Source organism: Oncorhynchus keta, chromosome 31 (assembly GCF_023373465.1).
Source record: "Oncorhynchus keta strain PuntledgeMale-10-30-2019 chromosome 31, Oket_V2, whole genome shotgun sequence".
Classification (NCBI taxonomy): domain Eukaryota; kingdom Metazoa; phylum Chordata; class Actinopteri; order Salmoniformes; family Salmonidae; genus Oncorhynchus; species Oncorhynchus keta.
In genome coordinates this window covers 22,408,519-22,421,410 of record NC_068451.1, presented here as the reverse complement: position 1 = coordinate 22,421,410, position 12,892 = coordinate 22,408,519, and the positions used below count along the sequence as shown (strand labels likewise).

The window sequence follows — 12,892 nt, the reverse complement described above, 5'->3', positions numbered from 1 at the left end:
ACCTTTGCGGCTTTGGAAACAATGGCCGTGTTCCTCTGCTCAGAATGGAATGGTTCCAAAAGTGCATACTCAGTCAACAGGGAACACAACCAATAAATTGAGCTTAAATGCACTCACTTAAGCTGAACACCCCCTGTTGACTGAGTATGCACTTTTGGAACCACTCCATTTGGTGTAAAGTGTGAACTTCACCCATCCAGCGAGCTAAATCATGCGCACATTGTCCCAATCCCAAATCGACCCCACACACTTGTGGTGATTTGACAGTTTTTTTTATTTTACCTTTATTTAACTAGGCAAGTCAGTTAAGAACACATTCTTGTTATCAATGGCGGCCTAGGAACAGTGGGTTAACTGCCTGTTCAGGGGCAGAACAACAGATTTGTACCTTGTCAGCTCGGGGATTTGAACTTGCAACCTTCCGGTTACTAGTCCAACGCTCTGTAAGCAATATGGCAATAGCTCCACTTGCTCACCGATGAGCTAGGTGGAAGTTTCACAATGTTGCAAACACCAGTCAAATCCCCAAAAGTGCATAGGAGGTAGGGTCTGGGGTCGATTTTGGATTGGGCCATTGGATACAATCCGATCCTCTACCTTTATCACCAAAGTGTGCACTTGCTCATGCTCCCTCAAGGCATTGGATTAGTGTAAGCATTAGTTTCCATTGTATAGACGGCAGTGCCCACTTCCGGAAGAAAGGTCAGGAATCGGGAAGCAGCCCTAGGGAGACCTGCCAGGTGAAGGAAAGGCACAATAGGAGTGACCAGTACAAAGGACAGTGACGCTGGTCATAACCTTGTCCCCAGGCTAATGCGCACAGTGCATCTAAGCCTGGGATATGAACGATTCAAAGTTGTCCTTAGTGGGAGTGACCATAACATTCTAGAATAGTGACTTGAGTAAAATATTTGTCATCATTTAATTTGAGCGAATCACACGACTGCGAGGTTATTGGGAAGTGTTTGTGGGAGATGATTGTTTGGTAGATTAAGCAGATTGAACCAATGCCTATGCACTGTGAGTTTCTCCCTGTCTTTCTGTATTGGCTAACAAAGGCCAAGTTTGACTTGCTGATCCACCAGACTCTCTGAGCATTTGGGCAGAAGTTTCTGGGAACAAGATCACGTTTGTCAGAGGCAATTTTATTTTTCCCCCAAAGACACCTCTGTCCTTGCTACATGATTCTGAACAAGTCTGGTCTACTGAATTTCTTGTGTTCAACACCTGGGACACAGATTCATTTAAAAGTCTGAACCCGCCATGATTTTCTTTATGGTTGAGAAACTACATCCCATCTTACATATAATTGATATAAACCATCATCCTATGGATCCCAGACATGGTGCTTCTATAACTTGTGTAGGAGGAATATTTCAGTGTAGGCAACACAAAGTACTGGCAGAAAAGGATCTAACTGACCACGAGTTGGAAAGTCACAAAACTGACATTTCCACCTTATCACATTCATCATTAGTTGAAAACCATGACTGGATGGGTCATTTAAATAGGTCAATCATTTGATTTTTAGGAAAATATAAATTTCTTTCAAATTTAATGGCACCAAATTAACATAAAATCAGGGCCAATGCATGTGTTGTCGTTTGGTAGGCAATAAAGGAAGCAACAGTACCATTTGAAAATGTTAATTTACATCACAATGCTACATGTGGCTTGCATTGGAATCACTTGACTTTGTCGTGCCTTATGGAAAAACATGCTGATCGTGTGAACAGATCAGTGGCCACCCGGAGGACTGGCAGCAGAAAACATCTAGAGCAGTGGTTCCCAATCTTTTTCGGTTACTGTACCACCAACTGAATTTTGCTCTGCCCAGACAACCCCTGAAGTATGTGCATTTTACCAGTAGACCTATGGTCTCATGAGTCGTCTCAAGTACCCCCTGTGTATAGGCTAAGTACCCCTCATTGGGAACCACTAATCTAGATAACAGAACCATTAAGTGAATTGAGAGACAAGACCACAATATAGTGAAAAGATGATACATGAGAAAGCCTTTCAAAATGATACAAAACATTCCTGGTCTGGTAGTTTGGGAACATCTGACCTTGACAGATTTTTTTTGATCTTGAGAAAGACACCATGGTTGTAAAGACTTGGCAAATGCAAATAAATAACATCTTCAATTGTTTTAAAGCAAAATCCCAATGGAATTGCACTTGCAAAAAAACTTTTCTAATTACTTTACAAAATGGACAGTCATTGTTACCTCAAACCATCTTAACGCTTTGCATGGGTCCAAATCTGTCTGCAAAAACGTTATTTCCACTTGGTCTTTAGCAAATTGTGCTCGACTACTAGCTTCAATAATGCTCTCAGAGCATATTAAGGCATTATTCCCACACCATGGCCTTTCCAGGGGTAATGTCAAAGGTTTAACTGGAAGTAACCAAAACAATCTAAAACATTGATACAAAACAGACCTCAAATTCACATGAGCGTAGAAAATACATTTAAAAAATCTCAGTAATTCCCAGTCACCATCTTGATCTATGCAGTGCTACATCAAAGTTCAGAATTAATGACCCACCCACCACAAGAACCATACTGGTTGTAGTTCCTCAATTCATAGCATAAAACACTTGTTAACTGCTCCATCATCAAGGAAAGAATCGTAACTCGAGACATGTGCAAGTAACTCTGAATTCCGTAAATCATGAATTGAGGTCTGCATAACAGTGCAACAATTCGTGGTATGTGCATCGATCTCAAGTTAGGGTTCGGACCTCAGGATATAAATACCATGCATATAGTTATCCAAGGTTATCGGACCCATGAGAACTCTGGTGCTTCAGAAACTTCTGCAACGAAGAAAAAGTCTCTGTACACTCAGTGCATTCATACAGCACCTCTGCTGGACCAATGTTTTCACCATTCCCACCCTTGACATCGTCAATGTCCCCATGACCGACTAAATCCTTTGCATTGTCTTGGTCAGAGTCCAGGTCTGGATTGGAGTCAGCAGTGGGAGATGCCCGTCCTTCCATGTCCGTTTCCCCGCTTGACTGACTTGGGTGAATCTCAAGATGGCGCCCTAGAGCAGAAGAACTCCGGAAGCGACTTGGGCAGCGAGGGCACTTAACCATTTCACTACCCGGTTCCCTTTTGTGGTACCGCAAATGCCGTTGGTACACACACAGCAGCCCAAACTTTTTCCCACATTGGTCACACTTGTAGTTCCTCCGTGCCTTAGGAGCAGCGAACACTTCTCCAGTAGATGTGGTTTGTTGATCGTCACCATTGTCACTGTCCAATTCTGTTACAACACCGTCTAAAGATTTCTTGGGTTTTCCTTCAGATGACGCATTCTGTTCCAACACATCAGAATTCAATTGGGAACCACCATCTGGTTTAGAATGTAATGCCAAGTACTTAAGACTTGGCTTCTTCTCCAATTCAGGTTTGTGATACATGGCTATATGCCTCCGGACATCACAGCGTTGTGGAAAATGTTTCCCACAGAGAACACAAGTGTGAAGAGTCCCCTTGTGGGATCTATTGTGCCGAGAAAGACTACTAGAGTGACTGAATACACGGTGGCAGTGCTTGCATGGATGTAATTTTGTCCCAGAGCCTTTTTTATAAAGTGGGGGCCTTCCTCCCTTCCTTGCAGGTGCTTTTGTTACGATGCACTCAATGCCAGTATACCTTCGCCGCCTTTTTACAACTCTTTGTGACTCTGAATCCTTATTTAACTTGTCAATTTCTTCTTGTGTCTGATGGGTAAGATGATGCTCCTTCAAGTCTGTTAACTGTTGGAAGCGATCTCCACACAAACCACAGCGGTATGGTCTGAAAGAGGATGGTGTTTTGGAATCAGATTTGCCATTGTGGGTCTTCACATTAACAGTTGCGTCACTGCTATACTGTTTGGTCACATCGGTAGTAGGGGTGCCGCTGCTGTACTGTTTCGTCACATCGGTAGGGGTGCTGTCACTGTACTCGATGGTATGTGATCGCTCATCTTTCTGACACTGTTGCTCGATTTTGGATGAAGAGTTCACATATAATGGTTTGTCTTTGGAATGACTCAGTAAGTGGCTCTGCAAGTCGGAGAGCCAGAAAAAACACAGATTACACTTCTTACAGGGATATGTTTTCTGTATTATGTTCTCTTGACCATTGTCTGACTTCCCCATTTCTTTGAGCCCCAGCGATCCATGCTGCTCTTTTTGATGAGCATACAGGGTCTCTTGTTTCAGAAAGCGTTTTCCACACTGACCACAGCAGTAGAATATTTCATGGGCATGTTCTTGGAGATGTTCCCTTAGCCTCTCTTTATCTGTGAAGATCTTGCAACACAAGGTGCACTTATAACCTTGCTCTAAATTACGATACTGTTGATGTCGTTGTAAACTCAGCTGGTTGTTAAACAATTTTCCACATGTTTCGCATCGGTACTGTTTTAGAGGAGAGACACCGCGGCACTGGGAGTGAGACACTGTGTTGACACGTAGATCAGTTTTTGCTGGCTTAGTTTTGAGTACAATGGTCTTTGAATTCTGATAAGGTGAAGGAGTTGAAGATGGGTTGTTTGATGGTCCAGATCTGTCAACCACTATGAAAGTTCCGTTTTCATGGAGAGCATACTCACGGGGAACTTGAAACCCATTGGGTAAACTGTCAAGGGAAAACGAATCTGTTTGTTCATGAGTCCTGAGTCGTTCATGAACAGTAATGTGTTTAACCAAGTCAAGGTAGCGCCTGAAGCCATCCCCACATTCTGTGCAGATGAAGGCATCAACATCTGGTTCAGCGGAGCTTACGTAATCCATTAGGGTGTGTTCAATGATCAAAGTTAAACATGGTTAGTTCCATTCTTCATGAGCACCTTGTTTTGTAGAACTCTTCCCTTGTCTGGTCAGAACTGTGAAAAAGAGAAAAAAATAAGTTACTACTTTACCAAACATATGGCGCAGGTGCTGGTCCTGACTAACTATAACAGTTTAATTACAACACCATGAGTTGGAACAAATGATTGGATTCTACTAATTGCCACGCCTCTCCTGTGCTGCCAAATCGCTACTATATCGGCTTTCAATTCTGTTAGAAAGGCTGACACTTTTTGAAACAAATGAATGACACACCTGTATTGTCCGGATACTAGCTCCTCATATTATCAACATGGCCTAAAAAAAGAGCAGACAAACAGTAACCTTGATCGAAACCTTAGTTTGCTTCCAATACCCTCAGGTCAACCATTTTGATAAGGTTTCACCACACCTAGTAAGGTTGATGAGTGATCAAGTTTAATGTGACAGTAACTATTAGAGGTTGACCGATTATGATTTTTCAACGCCAATAACGATACCGATTATTGGAGGACTTAAAAAGCCAATACAGATTAAAATCGGCCATTTAATTTTTTATTTATTTTTAATAATGACAATTACAACAATACTGAATGAACACTTATTTTAACTTAATATAATACATCAAACATTTCTATTTAACCTCAAATATATAATGAAACATGTTCAATTTGGTTTAAATAATGCAAAAACAGTGTTGGAGAACGTTTAAGTTCCTTGCTCAGAACATGAGAACATATGAAAGCTGGTGGTTCCTTTTAACATGAGTCTTCAATATTCCCAGGTAAGAAGTTTTCGTTTGTAGTTATTACTGGAATTATAGGACTATTTCCCTCTATACCATTTGTATTTCATTAACCTTTGACTATTGGATGTTCTTATAGGCACTTGCCAGTGTAACAGTATAGCTTCCGTCCCTCTCCTCGCTCCTCCCTGGGATTGAACCAGGAACACAGCGACAACAGCAACACTCGAAGCAGCGTTACCCATGCAGAGCAAGGGAAACAACCACAGGCTCAGAGTGACATTTGAAACTCTATTAGCGCACGCTAACTAGCTAGCAATTTCACTTTGGTTACACCAGCCTCATCTTAGGAGTTGATATGCTTGAAGTCATAAACAGCGCAATGCTTGACGCACAACTAAGAGCTGCTGGCAAAACGCCCGAAAGTGCTGTTTGAATGAATGTTTACGCGCCTGCTTCTGCCTACCACCGCTCAGTCAGATACTTGTATGCTCAGTCAGATTATATGCAACGCAGGACACGCTAGATAATATCTAGTAATATCATCAACCATGTGTAGTTAACTAGTGATTATTTTTATAAGATAAGTTTAATGCTAGCTAGCAACTTACCTTGGCTTACTGCATTCGCGTAACAAGCTAGTCTCCTTGTGGAGTGCAACGAGAGAGAGGCAGGTTGTTATTGCGTTGGACTAGTTAACTGTAAGGTTGGATCCCCCGAGCTGACATGGTGTAAATCTGTCATTCTGCCCCTGAACGAGGCAGTTAACCCACCGTTCCTAGGCCGTCATTGAAAATAAGAATGTGTTCTTTACTGACTTGCCTAGTTAAATAAAGATTAAATAAAAGTGTAAAAAATCTAACCCCATTTCAGAGATTGGTAGGAAATGGAAATTATTAAAATGATGCGTCAAACTGGGTTAAAAAGAAGCAAAAAAACATGAAAGTCCACTTTTTGCAGTAAAAAAAAAGTTGTCGTTCAACAAGTTTCCACACAACTAAAGTAAATAGTATGGGCACCCTCAAAATCTTCAAGGCATTTAGCCTTGTGCTTTACAGCGCCTTCAAGGCGGCTTTACACAGTGAGGTAAACGGGACACTTATGGCGTACACAGAGTAAAGAAATTCAACAGGTCCATGACAACATTTGTGTCCCTTGAGTGTGGCAAATGCACACATCCATTTTGGCTGCATGTCACGTTACTTCTATCGTTCACGTCGGGATATTTCCATAGACTTTCTCTCACACTACATAGCTAGCAGCTTGGTGGCTGGCTGTTTTTTATAAAAAAAACATGTTACATTGTTAAAGTTCCACAAATGACCTAGCTAGACTATTAGAGTGGAGTGCAGCAACATGCTGTTTCCAGACATTAGGCTACGTTAAAATTGTTGGGCTTCATTGCATACGAGTACAATCATTTAACATCAACCTTAGCTTAGTACCCGCTCTACGAATAATGCAGATGGAAGATGTTAGCAATGACAGATTACCAATGCATATACAGTAGCTACCCTGAGGAAAATGCAGCTTCCCATAGGCCTGTGTGTGTCTTAGAGACATATCCAAATTAGCTAGCCAACTAAATTTTGTAAAAATCACTTGACAAAAGTGAGGAGAACCATGGAGTACATTTACATGCACACTAATAATTAGGGCTGACACGATAACACTATCACAATATTTTTTCCATGGCAGAAATGAAAATACAAAGCAGACCAAACACTTTGGTCCTTTAAAAACCTGATGTATGTGAAATACAATGTGCTACAACTTGGAAAATAAATAAATGTGACTCAATGACAACATAATCATGCTCGTTTGCAACATTAGGGCTGTCTTCCTAAAGAAATTAAATCTGCTTCGTGTTTGTTTCCTTGCCATGATACCAATGAGTATTGCGAAAATGTATCGTCCCGGACCAACTAATAACAACATTAAACTGATTATGGCAATACTCAGAATTTTGCATTAGTGATGTAAACACTTTACTCTGATTATCTAAATCAGCGTAAGATCCTAAGCAAAGTAAGCACAAACCGTTAAAACACCTAGTTCTTCAGCTGTGCCACCAGAGACTCTGGGTTCACGCCCAGACTCTGTTGTAACCTGCCGCGACCGGGAGGTCCGTGGGGCAACGCACAATTGGCGTAGCATCGTTAGGGAGAGAGAGCTTGGCCGGTAGGGATATCCTTGTCTCATCGCACACCAGCGACTCCTGTGGCGGGCCTGGCGCAGTGCGCGCTAACCAAGGTTGCCAGGTGCACGGTGTTTCCTCCGACACATTGGTGCGGCTGGCTTCCGGGTTGGATGCGCGCTGTGTTAAGAAGCAGTGCGGCTTGGTTGGGTTGTGTATCGGAGAACGCATGACTTTCAACCTTCGTCTCTCCTGAGCCCGTACGGGAGTTGTAGCGATGAGACAAGATAGTAGCTACTAACAATTGGATACCACGAAATTGGGGAGAAAAAGGGGGTAAAATTCAACAAAAAAACTAAAATAAAACAAAAAAAACAGTTCTTCATAGAATTACTTTTTTGCATTTTATTATTTGTCCTGAAGAGGGAGCTCTTTACATAGGCTTATGGTGAGCGATAACTTGCTTTGGTGAATTACAGCAAGACTGGACAATATCACCCAACACAACTAAACCAGTCAGGGAGGACAGTGAACTACTGTGAACAAACTGTTACTGCGTCTACGGTTGAATGCTGAATAGATAGAAGCTTGCCAGCTCAGTAAAGTGCCAAAATGCACACCGGCAATATACTGTTACGTGAAGTGCCATGGAAGGGTGTTGGGTGTCGTGACAAATAATGATGTGAAGCAAATGCCGTTCTGAGAACGTTAAACTCAGTGGTAACCTTACAGCCCTTTAGTTAACCTGTTAATCCTACCCCCTACTTTTTCGAACATTCTGTTAAAAATCGCACAACATTTCAGCGCCCTGCTACTCATGCCAGGAATATAGTATATGCATATGATTAGTATGTGTGGATAGAAAACACTCAGACGTGCGTTTCATCGAAAAGCGCAGGAAAATCTGATCACTGAAAATGGAAATATATATCCATGCGCAACTTGAACCCATTGATAAAGGTGAACCACATTTAATGGGGCTGAGGTTGCAATACCTACAGCTTCCACACGTTGTCTAGAGTCTTGTCATTTGCCTAGGCTTTGTTTCTTGGTCAAACAGACGCAAGGCAACGCATTTCCTCCGGTCTCCGACCGGATATTTTGGTTGAGAATTACCCTGACATTTTTTCCAGACGGACAGCTAAAGAATATACTTCGCCTCGTGATCAATTTGATCGCTTATTAACGTTTAATAATACCTAAAGTTGCATTACAAAAGTATTTCTAAGTGTTTTGTGAAAGTTTATCGTAGACTTTTTTTATTTTCAAAAATGACGTTACGTTATAAAAAGCTATTTTTTTCCGTTTATCACACAGTCTTCATCGATCGATATCTAGGCTATATATGGACCGATTTAATCGAGAAAAAAAAAGACCCAATAGTGATTATGGGACATCTAGGAGTGCCAACAAAGAAGATGGTCAAAGGTAATGAATGTTTTATATTTTATTTGTGAGGTTTGTGTAGCGACGACTATGCTAATTATTTTGTTTACGTCCCCTGCGGGTCTTTTGGGGTGTTACAGGCTATCAGATAATTGCTTCTCATGCTTTCGCCGAAAAGCATTTTAAAAATCTGACTTGTTGCCTGGATTCACAATGAGTGTAGCTTTAATTCAATACCCTGCATGTGTATTTTAAAGAACGTTTGAGTTTTAACTAGTACTATTAGCATTTAGCGTAGCGCATTTGCATTTCCAGATGTCTAGATGGGACGCCTGCGTGCCAGGTAGGACCAAGAGGTTAAGCCCATGAAAATATGTCTGTTATACCTTGCATTCGGAAAGTATTAAGCCCCCTTGACTTTTTCCACATTTTGTTAAGTTACAGCCTTATTCTAAAATGTATTACATTATTTTTCCCCACTTAATCTACCCACAATACCGCCTAAATACAAAGCAAAAACAAATTTAGAATTGTTTGCACATGTATTAAACTGAAATATCAAATTTACATAAGTATTCAGACCCTTTATTCAGTACTTTGTTGAATCACCTTTGGCTGTGTTTACAGCCTCAAGTCTTCTTGGGTATGATGCCTTAAGCTTGGTACACCGGTATTTGGGGATTTTTGCCTTAAACCCTGACTAGTCTCCTGCCGCTGAAAAACATCCCCACAGCCTGATGCTGCCACCATCATGCTTAACCATAGGGATGGTGCCAGGTTTCCTCCAGACGTGACACTTGGCATTCAGGGCAAAGAGTTCAATCTTGGTTTCATCAGACCAGAGAATCTTTTATCTCATGGTCAGTCCTTTAAGGTTCCTTTTGGCAAACTCCAAGCGGGCTGTTATGTGCCTTTTACTGAGGAGTGGCTCCCGTCTGGCTACTCTACCACAAAGGCCTAATTGATGGGAGTGCTGCAGAGATGGTTGTCCAATCTCCTCAGAGGAACTTTGGAGCTCAGTCAGAGTGACTATCGGGTTCTTGGTCACCTCCCTGACCAAGGCCCTTCTCCCCCGATTTCTCAGTTTGGCCGGGAGGCCAGCTCTAGGAAGAATCTTGGTGGTTCCAAAATTCTTCCATTTAAGAATGATGGAGGCCACAGTTCTTGGGGAAGGTCAATGCCGCTGGGTACCCTTCTCCAAATCTGTGCCTCAACAAAATTCTGTCTCCGAGCTCTACATACAATTCCTTCGACCTCATGGCTTTGTTTTTGCTCTGACATGCACTGTCAACTGTGGGACCTTATATAGACGTGTGTGCCTTTAAATCATGTCCAATCAATTAAATTTACCACAGGTGGACTCCAATCAGGTTGTAGAAACATCAAGGATGATCAACGGAAACAGGATGCACCTGAGCTCAATTTCGAGTCTCATAGCAAAAGGTCTGAATACTTGTGTAAATAAGGTTTTCTATATCTCTAGAATATTTTATTACTTTGCTAACATTTCTAAAAACCTGTTTTCACTGTCATTATGGGGTATTGTGTGTAGATTTTTATTTTAATCCATTTAAGAACAAGGCCGTAACGTAAAAAAATATGGAAAAAGGGAAGGGGTCTGAATACTTTGCGAATGCACTGTATTTCATCTTTGCAAAGGGTATTCCTCATGCTCTGTCATCCAAATGTTTTCATAGGCACAAACGATATAGCATGTTACAAAGTAGCGCTTGGTAGCTATATTTTAATGTATGGGTTGTCACTTGTCAGGGACTGGTCCATATTCATGTTTCGCCACCCCCATTTCCCTGACGAGTGCTAGTCAGCTAACTAGCTCTGTCAGAGTACTTGACACCGTTCACTGAGGATTAGTGTTACCTGGTATCCTTGGGACATCCCTACCCATAACCATGACCTAACTTGAAACGTATCTGCTTATCATAATTGGCGTATGGTCAAAATCAAAGTAAGCATTCACCAATCAAAACATATTTTTTTCTGAGCAATCTTTCAATTTATTAGGACATGTAAACCAGCTTCAAATCGGCGTTCCAGCTGTGTATTTGATCCGAATGAAATAGGCTTTGCAAAAATATCACTGTCACGGTGTTAGAACGTTTATTTTTATTAGCAATTTTCTGCATTTATTCGAGTCCCATCTGGTAGCCTGATTTCAGTGTCCATGTAAACAGGATTTGAGAAATGTATTGTTTTAAAACAAACTATTATATTACTATGACTAGCCACAATAATCATATTGTGTGCATGTAACCATGCTCATTTAAGCTTTTCCTTTCAAGTGACAACTACCAGAATTCAGTGTCTACAGCCCAATTTATGAAATCAGCTTTATGAGTACCTTTGTAGAGCTGTTTTAAGCACAATCCCTACAGAATTTAATTACATGTTTTATTCCAGCTAACGTTATAATAATAGAAATGTTGTCAGATGTATTGGTTGTGAACATTTCCATTCTAAAATCAGATCCAAAAATGCCATATCGGTTGGGTTCTATCAAATAGCTCATTTTACAGCTCATGAGGACTTTTATACAGTTAACTACTTATTTTTATTAACATTTTAAAACGCTGGAGATGCTAGAGACTTTTAAAATATGTAGCTACCTAAATCAGTTAGCTAGCTATCCATACACAAAAATACACTCGAAGTGTCCATCTTGAATAAATTGGCTAACTAGCTAGCGTATTATAATCTAAACGGGGTACCTTTCACAACCCTGTATGACCAACTATATTTTTGGATATATAAAATAATTTCACTAGATTACCATTATGACAGTCTGGCCAATGGCCATACCATAGTCAATTAGCTATTCTCTGCGTGTGTAGAGCCAGAGTTAAAGCATCGTGACAGCTGTCTTGATACCAACAAAATGTCGGGCTGCTGCTAGCCTCCAACTCTGCAAAAGCTATTTAGCTAGCTAGTTAGAAAGGGGGAAAAAAGTATGTATTTAAACGAAATGCGGACATGTGTGCGTGAAATGCCTTGCAAGGAGACAACCGGCTGACAGCAGCAAGATAGCTAGCTCAATTATTCGCTTTTTTTGCGCAACAATGATGCCACCGCGACTACTACGTTAGCTAGCGTAGATTGCGCGAGGCCTATCTGACCGTCCATAAAGCTAGCTAGCAAGGTTAGGTACCACTTGTATCGGATCGAACTCTGGAATGTACTTACCACATTTCTAAAGTCCGATTAGTATAGACGTTCTCTGCCCATTCGTTATATCGCTCCACTTATGTTACATTGCGAATCGTGTTGTATCCACCGGTTCCCCGCTAGTTCTTCCCATTTTTTCTACATAGTAATTACAAGAATCCGGAGGAGAAAGGGGCGGAGACCATCAGTCATTCTTCTTCTTCGGTATTATGGCCGTTCGCAAACAAATATTATAGGTGAATGCCGCCGCCTACTCTAATGGCTGTGTATCACCCTACTATTATGTAGGATGAATTTATTTCAATGGGAACATTTGCACTACCAACAAACCCATTACAACCTCACCACTACTCCACTACATTGGACCTATCTGATCCTACAGCAGCCTGGGAGTAGAGGACACTATCGCTCAAAACATCTCGAACTCTTCTGCAGTAAAATCTCATACAGCAGCTGCCACCAGAACATCTATACTCTGTAATTTACGTTCTATTCTTGCAAAAATCAACCTTAACTCTGCATCAACACTCAGTAGTACAGACAGTGTCTTCTTTGTTTCAACGCGTTCTCCAACGGTTCTGCATAGCACCAAACGAATCTTCAACTTCAGTT

At 41.2% G+C, this 12,892-nt stretch overlaps 1 protein-coding gene across 1 annotated transcript; it reads right to left on the bottom strand.

The window, feature by feature from the left end:
- Nucleotides 1-250: 250 nt before the first annotated feature.
- On the bottom strand, nt 251-12,472 carry LOC118380329 (zinc finger protein 616-like). Its single transcript, XM_035767320.2, has 2 exons — nt 12,299-12,472; nt 251-4,888 (listed from the first exon to the last, which is right to left on the bottom strand). The coding sequence occupies exon 2, from the start codon at nt 4,794-4,796 to the stop codon at nt 2,775-2,777; it is 2,022 nt and encodes a 673-aa protein (XP_035623213.1). The 5' UTR covers nt 4,797-4,888; nt 12,299-12,472; the 3' UTR covers nt 251-2,774.
- Nucleotides 12,473-12,892: the final 420 nt, after the last annotated feature.

Coding starts and splice junctions, on each gene's coding strand:
- LOC118380329 (XM_035767320.2), bottom strand. CDS start 4,796: ATGGATTACGTAAGCTCCGCTGAACCAGATGTTGATGCCTTCATCTGC.